Genomic DNA, 16,291 nt, shown 5'->3' on the forward strand with positions numbered 1-16,291 from the left:
TAAGTGCCTATGGACTTTAACAAATTCTGTTTGCTTGGGAATTCGCCACTGTATCGCTGTCAGTCTGAAACAAAGTCCCATTCTGTAGTCCTCTGGCAGCTATGGAGGCAGGGCCCCTCAAAGGAAGCTGCAGTAGCCAGAGCAACTTGCTGCAGGGCCGAGGGGAAAGTTATATTATTCCCTCCCCCCTATTTAGCATTCTGTGAACACTTCTGCCTTTTCACATCCCACTAGGGAGCCAGCAGCCTGCTCTCAATAGCAGAGGAAACCACAACAGAATCTGAATTTCCAGAGTTGTCTTTGCCCAGAACTCAGTGCTGCAGCAAGAGGCTGTTTTGGCACCCACCCTGACCCCAGCTGTTGCAAGGAACATCCCCCTGCTCCATCTGGCACAGCTTCCAAAGTGGGGCCCCTCTTTGCAACAAGCGCCAACCAGAAAGAGTCATAGCCCATCTTTGCTCCTTCCTTGCATGCAAGGATTGAAAGAGGAGATCATCAAGCCAGGATAGTACCTGAGCCACAAATTCCTGATCTTCATCATTAAAAGTACAAATTTATCCATCCTTCACTTCCTTCCCCCCCTGCCTCTTCTCTCCTGGGGCTTGCAGCTCAGGGATACCCCATACAATCAGATCCCTGTTCCCTCACCTTCCTTTAGCATGCAGTTATAGTCCCCCTAACATGAATTAGCAGCTGGGACTTGCCTGCCCAGGGACATTTCCATATCCCTAACGACATGCACCTTCTATTGCCTCTGTTCTCCTAGTTTGGGCTACCCAGAGAAAGGTGAAGACCTGTGTCTCCTTAGACAGTCCAAAGAAGCTGAGCAAGCATGGCTTGAGAAACTCGATGTCAAAGATTGGTTCGGCAAGGAGTGTCTTAATTCCAGAGGAGTGCTGTGATTTTTAGAAGCGTAAATCAGTCTGCATGTGTGATGGAAGGCCTTCGGAGCCAACGCAACTGAGCTGGTGTTCTTAGTTGTGCTCTGCTCACACCACATCAGAGATCAGAAGTAGGTCTGCTCTGCCTCCCCTTTCTTCCTTCCTGGTTTACCAGGCAACTCCCTACAGAGGGTACAAACGAGATGTTCTGCACAGAAGTTTGAGTTGTTCTTAAATCTCAGCATCCATGTGCACTGACATTCTGCTTCAGCAGCTCGCCATCTCCTTGATACCGATGTATCTGCCTAAGAAGGTCACACTGCAGAGCAGGCTCTGTTCTTATGTTGTGCCAGGCTCTGCATCTGAAGGGGACTCGGTGCTCTGTCAGCGACCTGGGCAAAGAGGTTCTTCTCCATGACTTCTTTCTCTAGACCTTATTTTCCGAATAGGAGCAGAAAAATACCTCTTTGGGTGAATTTCCCTCTTTTGAAATCCATACTGGGAAGCTGTCACTTCCTTTTTTAGCACTAGCTGGGGTTCTTCTCCGTTGTCTTATCAGGACAAGAATCGCTTGGCTGCTTCTAAAAGCAGCTGTGATGTGAGGAACACAATCTTAGATTTTAATCCCTTGCCTTTCACTGGAGAGAAAAAGAAATTAGCATTTCATCTACTTGCACAAGACAAGGGCTTGTTTCCAGAAGAGTAAGTACAGTAAAGGACTTTGCATATAACGTAGGGAAGGTCCTTTAGCTTTCAGCGCATCTCCACAGTCACAATTGTGCTGTGGACCCAGTGTGCAAGGCCTGAAACTGGAGGTCCAAACCCCATTTATTCATAAACTACCTCCAGTGTCCCTCAGCCTCACTTTTCAGAAGTGCCATCCAGCGCAGAAAGAGGAATGCTCCCTTTCCTTGCAGTATCTGCTAACCTGGGTGATAACTTTCATAGGATTAATTGGGAATGGTCTTCTAGGCCGCGATTATATAGACCTCAGAGCTGGTTGCTGACAATAACTGCCAGCCACACCTTCAGCTTGGTAGGTACTTATCTGCAGAAACATACTAAGGTCTGTCCATCTGTGCGTGTGGTAACCTTTGGCTGAGCTTGCTCTTGTTAAGACTGTGGTGCTGGTTACTCAAAGACAAGGTGCTGCTGAACCAGTTCCTTGAGGGGCACAGAGCTGCTGAATCAGCTCTCCCAAATGGAGCCAGGTGCACTGGCTGCTGCTCCGATGGTGGTGGTAGCTTTACAGAAGGAACGTGCAGAAGGATTTTGAGAAATCACAAGCGGTTTGTAATTTCATACCAGCACCTGCATCGTCTCAGCCAGAAGTCAGGTAGGTAGTAAGAGAAAGGAGGTAGCGCCTCCTTCAAGCAAGAAAGAGGTTTGCATTTGCATGGAGGGAGCACCAGGCATCTCTGTCTTTGGAACAGCAGTGGAGTGAGCTGGCTGATGTGAATCTGCTTCAGATTGAAAATCTGCTTTTAGCTCCTGATTTGTTTTTTCACCGTGTTAATGTTGAAACAGTGCTCTGGGAGTCTTAAAAATGCGTAGGAGGAACTTCAATGATAAGGCATTTAAAAAATGCTTCGCTTGCGAGTTGAAATTGGACAAAAGGGAGGAGAAGGAATCTAGAAGAATCTTGTATCCTTTCCCCAATTCTTACCAAGTAAGGTTGCATAAAAGGCTCTGCTCTTTGGTCTATGCACTCGTTAGTCAGATGGGCTTTCCTTGGTCTGAGCAACATGGAGACCTTTCCCCTCTTCCCCTGCTTAGCTCCTTGAAACAGTGCACTTTGTCCAAGTCACTGCCTAAGAATTGCTTGGACACAGCAGATGGAGTAGGAAATCTGGGTTCTCCGGCTGCTGTTGGATACTGACTCGATTGTGGAAGATTTTGACAGATGAAAGTGCTTGGCAGGTCTCCTCTGTTCCACGAGTTTTGTGCTGGAGTGCTATGCAGGCTTCCAGCTTGTCTGCAGTTCACTTATGGACATCTGTTATTGCTAGAATTCAGTGAAATCCCTTTTCCTTGGAATTGCAGCTTCCTGGAATTAGCTACAAGTGTAGCTGGAATGAAACTTTTCCTTTGTCTCATGTATTGCACGAAAGTGGTATTTCTGAAGCCGTATTTCTCTCACTTGGAGCAAGCACGCTTCTGTGCAGATTGTGGGACCAAGGAGGAGAGGGGATTTCACTTGCTGATCTAATACCTTAATATTTATGTGGTTCACTGCCCTATACAATGCACATGGTGAAGACCTGATCCTAACAGCTCTGTCTTCCACAGCTGGATGGGTTTTAGTCAAGCCTAAAGGGAGTATGCAGTGAGGTGAGGCAACTGAGAATAGCAGGGGGGAACTGGAGGAGGGATAGACCTTGTTTTGGATCTGAAGCAGAGAGCTTTTATGTCATGCAATAACACGATAGCCAGAGGGGTCAGTTCCTTTATTCCACAGGACACATGCAACTACTAGCTTGGCATTCAGGGAGTCATATAACACTACTGTCCCCTTTCTTCCAGTCTTAATCCTGGTGTGTCTTTTTTCCCCTCCCATAAATGGGTAATGTTTCAGATTATGTCATGTGCACTGTAGCAGAGTGATTACCTATCATACAGAGAAATCACAAACTGTGATTATTTTAGATTTCGTATTAATTTCAACTCAGTTCCAGAGTTGCTCCTTTGATCTAGCACATATATAAAATAATAAAAGATGTTTTCTTTGAAATAAACTTTAACTTGCTGTGTGTACATTTCATGAGTGTTATCTTGGTCTCTTTCACATCTTTGCCCTGGAAGATTATCAGGACAAATTCTGTCTTTTGTTCTGTTCATCAAGCCATTCTCAGATTTTCTTGAGGGAACCACCCTGAAAGATACCCCTCTAGCAATTCTTTTGGCTGAGCCAAGCTGTAATTCCAGGTAAGCTCTTCATCTGCCGAAGTCAGGTGAGATGAGTGCAACTTTGACCATTCCTGCTCTGTAAGGAGGAAAAAAGGGCACATCACAAGCTATGATGCCCTGACTGACTGTTCACAGTCAAGACTCATTTTGGGATGCCACCTGTGTATGAGATGCTTTCTGGGTGGGCATTTAGTTGTGTCCTGATCTAAGCAGCTGTTTGTAATGATTATGTCTGCTGGGTGGGGAAGCCACAAGCTAGATGCCACCAACTTAATCTGCTATTGCAGGTTAAGAACAAGCCTAAGGGCATATGGAGAGCCATCCTTACTGCCAGAAGTTTACTTGGGTCTGTGTTAAACCGTTTGTGACTGTAAAAGAAACCCAACCTGTTTGACAAGAGCCATGCCCTGGTACCTTTTTCAAAATGTGAGTGGAATTAGGAGACAGATAATACCTGGCAAACTTTCAGATTAGAGCCAAAAGCTTCCACTGATTTCAGCAAACGGAAAATTAAAGATCCTTCTAGGTGAAACCACTCAGCTTTAATGATTGAGAAAGAGCCAATTCACTTACATTCCACTGGGAGGTTTTCCATCTGCAAAGTTCACAGCTCACAGGAGGCACATTTGACAGCAAAACAAGCATGAGTCAGAGTCCTGAGAACTTGATGTTGCACAGAACAGTAGATAAAGCAGTAAAAGCAGTTTTGGAGGGACTGGACATGGATTCTCATTCTCAGCAGAGAGAGGAATCTAACTGTATTCTGCATCCTGGAGAAATGACCTATGGCCCTGACTTCTAATAGATAATAATAAAAAGCATTAACCAGCCTTCTCCTTTTATCCAGTACTCCAACAGTTGGAGCACCCACCCAAGATAAGACGTATCAAGGTTTAGTTAGGCAGAAGGAGATCAAAACCTGGACCTCTCAGGGTGAACGCTTTTAATCACTACCCTATTGTCAAAGCAAAAGAGCAGCCAAGGGTTAAGGTGTCCCTTGTAGGAGACCACCTTAGCCGGAAGCTGGAGTCTCATAGAAATCCTTAACCAACATAAGGAGCAAAGTTAAACATCAGCATCGTGAAACACTGAAGAAGGAACAACTTGAACAAGAGGGACTGAGAGCCCTATTCAAGTTGGAGTTTGCTTCTAGGTGCAGGCAGTGAGAAATGCCTTCCAGAGTAAGCCACAAGAAGTGCTTATCTTATGGATTCTGGTGGGCCTTGAACACAAGCTAGGCAGTTACCTGCTCACCCTGACAGAGACCATGGCCCTTCAAGGGCCTGCCCAAACCCTTCCTCTACCAAATCTAAACCTCAGTTGTAAAAGCACAAGTGTTTATGGATTTTTGCAGCCACATGGTCAATTTGATGACAATTAGGCACTTAAAGACCTTTACGGATCCAGCACACAATTTAAAATGCTACACGTTCTCTAGGAACCAAACTATTCCTTCAGGAAAGTCCTTTTCTCTAATTTACTATAATAAGCCTGCTTTTCCCTTTCAGTCAGTTCAATTAATAAGAGCTTTAACTTTCAATACACACTGTGTACCAAGTACAAAAGACTAAGAGCAACCCCCAAATCCTGTTCAGTTTCCAAACCCCTACCCCACTACAAGCATGAAAAAAAAAAAAATCTCTTTGCATTTTATGCTGGTATTGAAAGGTCTTTGAATCGAAATGTGATTACAAACCCTAGATTGTTACACTTTTTTACCCCTTTGAAGGTTATCAGAGTTCCCCAAACCAGAGTACTGGATCAGCAGTTTAGTTACAAAGACCTCAGAGGCAGACAAACCGAGGCATCTTTGAATTTTGGTGCTGGCCAGGTGAAACTTTTCCACACATGCCTGTAACTTCAACCCTGACCATTTGAATGGATTAGATAAGTGCAATACACACTGTGTGTCAGAGAATCCCAGAACCTTCCTTTCCCACACGGAAGGCATTTTAATATGGTTAGAGCAGATTATGCTCAAACTTACAGAGATCAGCTTTGCCTCCTTCCCTCCCACTGCTGCCAGTTTCTGACAGCTTACTGCAGGGTATAATTAGGGATACAGTTTCTGGTCTTGCTTTCAGGCATATATTTGCCTCCTTTTTTTTTCTTCCCGCAAGAAATTGAGTCATTATTTTGTTTCCTTCTGACTTCTGCCCTCAAGAAAGTTTTGTCTTTCCCCCAGCAGGGGTATGTTTGAGGGCACACTACTTGTTTCCACTAGTAATGTAAACTAGAAATGGTAGCATTTTAGATACCTAGTATGACTATTTCACAAAACTCTGTTGTCTGCTGCTTGCCTTTAAGTATACATACACACACACACACATCTATGCACACACATAAATACATAAAGAAGCCAGAAACATAACTTTGGAGCTGCTGAAGAGTGGAAGCTATTTATAGTTTAGCCTTTTAATGTTTTAACAGTAATGGTTAAGCACTAACACTTCCAAGGACTGCACATTGCATTAAATAACTGGATCACACGAGAATCATCAGTTTGTCATATCTCATCCTACAGTGTGCTACAAAAAGCTCTTCAGTGCTTTCGAGTAGAAGACATTCCTCCCCTCACTCCCATTTTAAGGCACAGGCACAATTTCTGCTTCATTCTCTACAAACGAGCTCTTTTCTTATTCTCACCTGTTTGTTTGTGTTGTGTTTGCCCTGGTGCAGCCCACACTGAACCCAAGGAAGCCCTTGAGCTCCCACCCTCCTTCCCAGAGCTCCCCATCCCTGCTCGTAGCTCCCCTTACCCTGTAGCTGCAGGTCCTTGTTCCCACTTTGCCTCCCTTGAATGCAGGGACTTCCCCAGCCCCAGCAGGGATCCTTTGGTCCTTAGAGAACCATTTCTGTAAGGCTCCTCTTGCCCCGCTCACACAGCCTCAGCCTGGCAGGACTGTGCTCCCCAGGGTACAAGAAATGCAAGCCTCCTCCCCATGCCCAGGCAGGCCCTTTTAGCACCCAGCTCCCCCGCCAGGTGCCTCCCTTCCCCAGTTCCCCTGGGCTGAGCTCACCACATCACCTGGCTGGTGTGTCAGAGCCCATTTCCCCAGGTGGGCAGGCCAGATGCGAGTGACAGCCTATCTCTCCCAAAGCCCAGGGACCCCCATCCAATTGCACTCACCCCAGCAGGTGGGACAGATGGCAGTCTGGCAAGAAACACACCCAAACCTTTGTGAAACAAGGCTTCTTTGTGAAATGAGCCTCTGGGCAAAAATTAGGGGAGACACGAGTGCCTGTGGGCAGACGGCCAGGGCAGCTAAGTGAGCATGTCCAGCCTACAGTGCCGGGAAGCACATTGCTCGGGAAACCTGGAGCATGAGAGCCAACGAGGCAAAGCCACCACCGTCTGCTCCCCAGGTCGGGCAGGAGCAACCCTCTCTGCATGAGGGCTGTTGCCTTGAGCGGCCCAGATGGATGCTTGGTTTTCACTCCACGTCCTCTCGTAGAAATGGAAAACTTTTCTTGCAGTGGAATAGGTGGATGTGGTAGGAGCAAGACCGATTTAGCTAATCCTCAGGACTGACCACACGTTAATCATGCCAGTGACACGAGCATTGGCTTACCCCTGAGAAGGGTCAGGTGAATGTACCCACCTTAGATAAAGGCCAGGAGCCAGTACATAAGAATGTGGTTTTACCCTCACCCTTGATCACACACAGTTACCCTGCCATCTAACCCAGCCTTTCTGTGGAAACCACGTTAGGAGACACAGTCAGTGTCATTCACAAACCCTCGCTGCCACCCTGAGCCATCCCGACCTCGGCAACTCCTGACACCAGAAATAGCACTGCGCCCTGCTCGAACCTGAAAGAGCAACGCAGACAGCAGACATCCTCCTTGGCCGTGGCCTCAAGCCTCACGCTCCCTCTATAACAGAGACCATCCAACAGAGCCCTAAGCAAGGTGTACAAAACCTGTGGTCAAAGCAATTGTTTGGCCACGTTTGTTGTGGTTTTTTTTCTTTGTCAGGCAAGTCTGTCAGAGAAAGCCTTGCCACGAAAGAATGACTCAGCGCTCGGTGGCAGAGCCCAGGCACAGTGCTTTCATCTCTGACAAAGTCCACACACCTTGAGAGGCTGGAGAGCAAAGCAAACATGATGGGAGCATATCTGGCAAGGGAAGAAGGGGTGGTTTGCTGCTCCCTGTCTTCTTGCATCTCGAATGACCTCAGACTAAGCTGCTCGGCTGAGAGTGGTGCTACATTGCTTCTGTCACGTAAAAGCTTGCCATTTTCCCATGCTGAGTGGCTGCGGGCCAGCACCACACCACAGCAATGCAGAGGGAAGAGTGTCCCCTGCGTCACTGTGGAGGCAGCGACGTGGCAGTGCCTCCAAGGTACTGACATGGGATCACGGGGAGCAGCCCCTCGGCAAGGGCAGCCCCATGGCTCCGTGTGGCAGAGGCGATGCTGGAGCTGCAATGCCTGGGCCAAGCGCCCCGGCAGAGGCCCACGAGCTGCCCAGACTAAATGCAGGCAGCGCTGTTCAGGGCGGTCGGGAGCCTCAGGTCCGCAGCCTCAGGCTGCCACGCAGTCACCTGCTGGAAAATACATGGCGACAGCCCTCTTTGGGCTGATCTTAAATTTGTGAATGCCAGTGACGCTTGTCACAGTTATGAGGCTAGCGGTGCTGCCTGCTGCGTCCTGGTCCCTCTGTGAGCATCGGCATAGGTGTCCTGTCTGTTTTAGCCTGGGGTGAAGCCTCCTGTCCTCCATCCTGGCAGCAGGCTAGGATACACAGCCCTCCAGGCTGGACTGTTCTTTTAAACACTCACGTTTCTTAGGATATAGTACAATTACTGACTTTCTTAAATGAAGTATTTTTATTTGCTAATTGAAATGTGGAATTATGGAGAAAGGGCCCTTAGACAGCAAGAGAGCGCATGCATATTCAGTCTCATCTGATGCTACCTAACATGACAAGGTGAGTTAGAGGAAGGCAATGAACACAAGTAGCGCTGACGCAAGGTTGAATCTTGGCAAGCATATCCTAGTGTTGAAACCACCATGTGACTGTAGCAGACAATGGGTGTCCCCCATCCTAGCTGCAACCCAGCCATGCAGGTAACGACAAAAGAGATGCAGCAGCATGGACTTTAAAGGAGGACAGCAACCAGTGTGGGAGACCACAGGAATGCCTGCATGTTGCTACCCCAGTTTAGAGGTTGTACCACTACTGTGCTGCCCAAATAACTACATTAAAGCTTGCATAGCCTCCAGTTGTCTTTTTTCACCCCTCTATTTTGACCATGCTTTTAGAAAACTAATTTATTTGTGCCCTCTCACTCCAGTCTCCATTGACAATAATGCTTTTGCTGTGATTCTTCTTCTTCCTCTGCTTTTCTTCTTGACTATCACTATGTGTCTAAAGAAATCTTCCTATCAACCCACCTCAAGTTCTCCCCGTCCTTTTCTCAATTATGTCTTTGTTTCAGGTTTAAGCATGCATTCTCCTGGCACCCCAGACCAATTTCTCCTTGTTGTCAAGAGCAGCCAGTGACGTTTATTGGAGTAGGGCTCCTCAGGGAGCCTCCACCGGCTTGTATTAGATGGTTGTCATTGCTGTCCTGGATGTCCTTTCCCAGTACTAAGCATCTGGGTTTTGCTCAACCCCACATGTTGGTTAGCAACACCCTCAAAACCCAAGCTATTTCGGATCTTTATCACAAAGTAGAGTTAATACAGACATTTGTGGGTACAGCTTATTCAGCATGCTTCACATCACTGACAGGCGGCACCTGGCTCATCACCAGTGGGCACAGCTAGGAATGAGGGACTGGTGACGCTGAGCACCAAGCCACTTGGAAACATGATGTGCCAAGTCATTAGGGCCAGCACTGTGACAGATCCAGCCAGCCAAATTCAATTCAAGACCGTTATTAGCGGGTCAATAAAGGCCCCGACTGGTGCTTTCAGTACAAGTAGGACCTTCAGGGCTATTCACATCCATTTAATGCCGCTGTCCCATCATGGCCAGCTGGGCAGAGCCTCAGTGTGTGGCTTGGCTCAACTCAGGAAACCAGTGAGGTAAAAGCCACTTACTTGGATGTACGGTTACTCAGAACAGACCGAAAGCACAGGCAGCCGAACATCCAGTGCCACAGATGAGGAGCCACGAGTGCACTTCGCCGTAGGCTCTGCGCCAGGCCACTGGCCCTCATCTTGGTCAGCCTAGAGAGACCGGGCAGAGTGAATTACTTCTGATTTTCTGGGTGCAGAGGGGAGCTGTGGCATGTCCGTGAGTGACTCCCCCAGGCCCGGCCGGCTCCATTCACTGGGGTCTCAGGAGCAGGAGGCAGCCGGGCCACGCTCCCCGAGATCAGGCTCTATCGCAGCCCCGGGGAGGAGGAGGGGGATGCCTTCCCCCCCCCCCCCCGCCCCCTTCTCTCCCCCCCGCCGCCTCCCCCGGCCGCACAGCCGCTCTCCGCTCCCCCACCCCCACCCCAGCCCACCCACCGCCGCCAGCGGAGACGCCCGCCCCGGCTCCGGCAGCTGCTGCGGTTGCGGCTCGGCGCCGCCCCCGGCCCCCCCCGCCGCGCCCCGCCGGCTCCCGCCGCTCGGGCTCTCCGCACCGCTGCCTCTGCCGCTGCCGGTGCGGCGGCGCGGGGGGGCGGGCCGGGGGCGGGCCAGGGGCCGCGGCGCGGCCGTCGGGCCCGGCGCGCCGGCTCGGGGGCCGGGGAGGACCATGCACCGCGCTGCCTCCAACCAGCGCTCGGTCTCCTCCTCCTCGGGCTCCTTCCAGCCGCCGCCGCCGCCGCCGCCGCCGCCGCACGCTGCCGACCGGCAGCCGCTCTTCCCGGTGGGCTCCAGCAGCGGCGGCAGCCGGCGGGGCTCGGGGTCGAGCTCGGGCTCGGCGCGGGCCCGCTGCCCCCGCAGCCCCCGCAGCAGCACCGAGGAGGAGGAGGAGGAGGAGGAAGAGGAGGAGGACAGCATCAGCATCAGCAAGCCCCTGGTGCCGCCGCCCGCCGCCCCGCTGCCCGCCGCCGCCTCGCCGCTCCCCAGCAGCAGCAGCAGCAACAGCAGCAGCAGCAGCAGCGGAGGCGGCGGCGGCGGCGGCGGGAGCCCGGGCCGCAGCATGACGGCGGCGGAGCTGTACGGGGCGGCGGCGGCGGGCGGCGGGGCGGCAGGCGGCGGGGCGGCGGCGGGGGCGCTGCTGGGGCCCGGCGGGGCGGCGGGCGGGCGGCGCTGGGGCTTCCAGGCGCTGTCCCTGGTGCTGCTGCTGGGGCAGGGCGCGCTGCTGGACCTCTACCTGATCGCCGTCACCGACCTGTACTGGTGCAGCTGGATCGCCACCGACCTGGTGCTGGCGGCCGGCTGGGGCATCTTCTTCTGCCGCAACAGCCGGGCGCGCCGCCGGGAGCGGCCGCCGCCGCCCCCTGGGCCGCCGCCACCGCACCCGCTGCTGCTGCACGGTCCCCCCGGCGGCCGAGGGGCCGGGGGCCGCGGGGCCGGGACCCCCCCCCGCGGCGGCGACTTCGCCTACGCGCACCTCGCCTGGCTCATCTACTCCATCGCCTTCACGCCCAAGGCAGCGCTGATCCTGGGCACCTCCATCCTGGAGCTGATCGAGCTGCGCCTGCCGCTGGGCACCACCGGCTTCCGCATCACCCTGGCGCTCTCCGCCCCGCTGCTGTACTGCCTGCTGCGGGCCATCGGCACCGAGGGCGCCGGGCAGCTGCTCCTGCCGCCGCAGCCGCCGCCGCAGCACCGCGCCGCCGCCGCCTTCCTCGCCACCTGCCTCGACCTGCTCGACAGCTTCTCCCTGCTGGAGCTGGTGCTGCAGCCCGGCCGGCCGGCGCCGCTGCCAGCCCCGCTGCGCTACCTCCTCATCGCCGTCTACTTCCTTTGCCTGGCCTCGCCGGTGCTGTGGCTCTACGAGCTCAGCGCCGCCCGCCCTCCCGGCGCCGCCCGCCTCGCCCTCCACCTCCTGCTGCCCGCCGGGCTGCTGGACGCCCCGCTCCTAGCGCTCCGCTGCCTCCTGCTCCTGCGCTACCAGCAGCCGCTCTCCCTCTTCATGCTGAAGAACCTCTTCTTCCTGGCCTGCCGCGGCCTGGAGGCCCTGGAGACCTGCTGCCTCCTCCGCCCCGCCGCCGCCCCGCCGCCCGCCAAGTACGGCCCCGCCGCCGCCGCCCCCGCCGCCGCCGCCCCGCTGGCCCACGGGCTCTCCGACGCCGACGTGGGGCCCCACGGGTACGTGAACGCCTTGGCGGTCACCGCCCAGGGCTGAGCCACCCGCCGCCTGCGGGTCCGCTCCCGGCAGAGTCTCTCTGCGTTTCTGCTCAGGTTCCCGCCGCCGTGGCCGAGCAGGGGAAGGAGACGCGGGCTCCCCGGTTGGACTCTTGCTCTCCTCCCCCCTTTCCCGTGGACAAATCCAGCAGCGGAAGCTCAGCGCAAACCCGACTGCCAGCAGGAGCCCACGGCTGGCCCTTGTCCCCGGAAAACGCACCTGCCCTTCACGACGGGTCTTCTTCCAGTGCTTCTGCCCCTCCGCGCTGTTTGGAGCGTCCCACTCGTCCCCTCCCGCTCCCCGCCAGGACATCGTGTTGCTTTGTGACCATAACGGCTTAGTTTTTCCTTTTCCTCCTAAACAACAGGGACCAGTGAATTTTGTCGCCCTCTTTAAGAACTCCTGCTGACCGCAACGAGGAGATGTGAGAGGGGTCTGGCCAGCAGAGACGTGCCTCCGGGGTGCGGGCAGGACAGAAGGAAGCACGCTTTGGTTTCAGTAGGTCTTGCAAAGCTGCCACCTCTGTTTCCCAGCAGCAGAGCTGCAGAGGGCCTTTGTGTACCAGCCTGGGAACCTCTGGGAGCACGCCGGCCGTCTGGTCATTTCAAACCTAGGAGCTACTTTCTCCAAGCTGAAAATGTCTACCTCTGTGCTTCAATCTTTTGCATCTTATGTTGACTTCACACGCTAAAGAAACCCGTGAATCCGGCACGGACATAATCCAGGGGGTTAGACCCCATTTCACCACCACAGAGACATTTATTTCTGGTGAGAACAGGGTTTACAGCAGCACCCAGGTGCTGGGGCTTTCATTTCTCTGTGAATATGCATGTTTATGGGATCAGTGTTGATTTTCTTTTATGCAGAGTTTAGGGTCTCCCTTTACATAGGCCGGGAAGGCTGGAAAGGTTTCCTCTGGCCCCCTTCCATGTCTGTTTGAGAGAGCAGAGACAGGGCTAAGCCTGCAAACCGCCCCCTCTCAAACAGCAGAGCAGAGGATGTCAGCACTGTTCGGGGTGGGCCCCGCGCTCGGTGAACTTCACTCTTCAGCACAGAAAGCAGTGCTGCAGGAGCCCTGGAGGCAGAGGCTCCCGAGCTTTGGCGAAAGCCCACGTACCAGCATCCTGTCCTCCATGTGCACGTGGTTAAGGGTAGGTGGGGGGAAAAGTTAATTGCTCGTAACCTCTCATAGAAACACAGTTATCTTTGGTTTTAAGCTCCATGAATGTTTGGTGGGGGTTAAGGCCTGCTCTTCTGCCTGGCTACAGCTGCTCCTGAAACCAGCCGAATGGAAGCAGGAACACAGAGGCCACGTTTGGAGGAAGGACTTTGCCCCTTCCAGGCTTATATTTTGTTTTCTAGGCAAGGCTGCATTCACTGAGAAAATGCCAGTTTCCTGTCTCGAGCCTTTTTTTCAAGCTGTCCTGATGGGAAGGGGAAATAAAGCACAACCAACTGCTACCCAGAGCCAACAGCAGGACTGCAGGCACAGCCCAGGCTTCTCCTGCACACACATCCCTTCTCTCCTTCAGGGCTTGGGCTTCAGTGGGAGCAAGCCTCTGTCCCACCTCCCTTTTCACAGACTGGGATCAACTCCCTGCTCCAGTGGACTGCTATAACAAAATGTTTACAGTCTGGTAACTTCCAGCTCCCACAGGCAGAAGTGGGGGTGTCATGGGGCTCTTCTCCCCCAGCTCTCGGGTGGCTGTTGAGTTTTGAGGGGCTAGAAAAGCCCCCAGAAAAGATGGAGCAATAGAACTGTTCTGTTCAGAGCTGCAGCTAGGAGAGTCAGCAAATGCTAGGCTTAACTTTCCCACCAGTGCTTTATTTTAATCTGAGCCCTTACGTGGGCAATTGTGTGAATTTTGGCCTATGGCCTTTCTCTTCAGTAACTTCTTTTTGTCTGGACAATCTTGGTGCTGTGAGTGACTGTGATTGTAAAACTTGGTACTGTGAACTTTTCCTATGTGATGTGAGATGTGTCAAGGGGATGCTAAGTTCTGGCCAAAGGAGGTGTAATTACAGGTTATTATGCTTGTACAGCTATTTGTTTCCTTGCACCTTTGTTTTTTCAGCATTAAACAGACAGTAAAAGCTCAGAAAGAAGTACAGTGTTATTCAAGAGAGAATAAGGCAATACCTGTACCTAGGAGTACTCCCTGCTTCAGTCAAACAGCTGAAGAAAAAAAAAGATAACAAACAACTTTGCCAAAAACAAGGCGAGGGAAAAAACCTTTCACCCCCAACTTTTGCTGCTCCTATGGCCAAGTTTACAGTAGCACCTGAAGCGTGAGCATAGTTGAGACACGAGAAGAATCACAGCAGAATTATTATAACAATCTTACTTCCGTACCCCTTCATAGCACGTAACAAAGTTGCTGTTTCAACAGCGAGTGCCTTTTTCCATTTAAGACATTATTGAGAAAATGGCATACTTGAAATTTACCTGGCCATGGCACATTTAAACCATTGACAGTGAAATCACAGTTCAAACTTGTCCATGGATGCAAAGGTTGCCTAGGACAGATGACCCTGCAAAATGATGCTTCTATTGCATAGAATTCCTTTGTAGAAAACGTGGTTCTTTGTAGTGCCATGGTTTCTAGGTTGTTGGTAAACACGCTGTACAGAGAGGGCAAAGCTCTCGGAGCAGTCGGCTGTACAAAAGCTGCCTTGCAACTAAAGGGGCAGCTCTGCTGCCACTTCAATTACTTACTACAGAGAAACATTTCAAGCTCCTCAATGTCTTGTTTATAAAGCCTGCTCCTCCTTTTGAATTTCCTTCTCTTTGGCCATTGAGCTCTCACTTCCATGTAAAACCTTCTGCCATGTAATAGAACTGTTTGCAGAAGAGAGAGAGACAGTGGTACCGTTACAGTGCACCTCGCCCAATGCACCTTGCACACCTACTGCATGTTCTGCCAACATTAAATTAGTGGTCCAGGTTAATAACACTTTGCTAAACGAAGTTGTGCCACACTAAGACATACATCCCTCGGGGTTCTGTTACAAGCTCTGTAACACAACTCGGCTATTTGGCATTTTATTGCTCTGTTTGCTATCCTGACAAAAGAGATGACTACTCCCAGGAGGGGAAACTGAAGTGAGAGAGGAGGCCTGTGGCCAAGGGACACTTGGCATCCCCTGACATTATTCAGAACTTGTATTTTTTAAAAAGCAAGATTGTTAAAATAAAATTAGAAACTTGTGACTGATTTTCCTCTTTTATTTCCCTCCTTTGAGTCTTGCTGGGCTATTCAGTTTTGCATTCAGGGACCAACCGATGCATTGAAGTTACTCAATTTCCTCATGTTAGATTGCTAAAATAGCGTCTGGATTTTTCCCTCAAACAAACTTCTTGTAAGTGGAAGTGAATTCTAAAAGCTGTTACACCAAGGGAGTTATTTGAGAAAGGAATGACTAAGGCAAGAAAATCCAGATGACACTTCTGAGCTTCCTATTTAAATGATTTATAGGAATTCATACCACTTGAAAAATGCTCATGGGGAAAAAAAAATATCAGATTTACATGTTAATTGCTGTAAGATAAAAGAAACTTTAAGAAGTGCTATCATCAAGATGACAATTATTCACATAATCTGAGAAATGTGTTCTCGCTGGAGAAGCACTGAGATCACAGCTGCCTCTTCCTTAGCTCTCCTGTTGGGTGAGGTCCTGTACAGAGTGGAAACGAAGGTGGCACCTGGCCTGAAGTTTGGATCTATACAGGGACCGTCCCTTTGTTAGTTTTTTCAGGCATCTGGCCGCAGAGAAAGCAAGCTGTCTTAACAGTCCTGCCGCACTGAGCAGCCCCACACAGAAGTTACAAACATCTCCCCTCTAACATCCATTTTGAAGGACCATGCACTTCCCACATGTGAGGGCCCTCAGCTGTATCCAGCTCAACGGGATGCAGCTGCAACACTTTGCAGTAACGTTTTGGCATTTGTCAGCCAGTTTAGTTCTGGCTCTCAGTATTTCTTATAGAAATCCAAGTCAAAACTAACATAAGGAGTTAAGTCAGAATTGAGGACATAAAAGTGTTTAAGTAAATACATCAAAAAGTACTCTTGTTTTTTAATTTAAGGAACAAAACACAGGTTATAAACAAAATTGTAAAATAGACATAATACAATATTGGTTGAAAGTCAAAAAACCAGATTGTATTCTGAAATACCAGATTTTTAAAAAGCTGAAATAAAATTATTTTAAGATTTTTTTGACAAGTAAACTCAGAAGGACAGGAAGATGACAAGCTTGTCTGAACAC

General features: G+C 51.0%; 1 protein-coding gene across 1 annotated transcript; it reads left to right on the top strand.

The window, feature by feature from the left end:
- The first annotated feature begins 10,480 nt into the window (after positions 1-10,480).
- Positions 10,481-12,022, top strand: TMEM121B (transmembrane protein 121B). The gene has a single exon (XM_086467219.1). It carries the CDS (start codon positions 10,481-10,483, stop codon positions 12,020-12,022), a length of 1,542 nt encoding a protein of 513 aa, XP_086323345.1.
- The last annotated feature ends 4,269 nt before the right edge of the window (positions 12,023-16,291 follow it).

Source organism: Leptosomus discolor, chromosome 1 (assembly GCF_034619465.1).
Source record: "Leptosomus discolor isolate bLepDis1 chromosome 1, bLepDis1.hap2, whole genome shotgun sequence".
Lineage (NCBI taxonomy): Eukaryota > Metazoa > Chordata > Aves > Leptosomiformes > Leptosomidae > Leptosomus > Leptosomus discolor.

What these genes read in the sequence shown, in the direction of transcription:
- TMEM121B (XM_086467219.1), top strand. Translation starts at nt 10,481, where the DNA reads ATGCACCGCGCTGCCTCCAACCAGCGCTCGGTCTCCTCCTCCTCGGGC.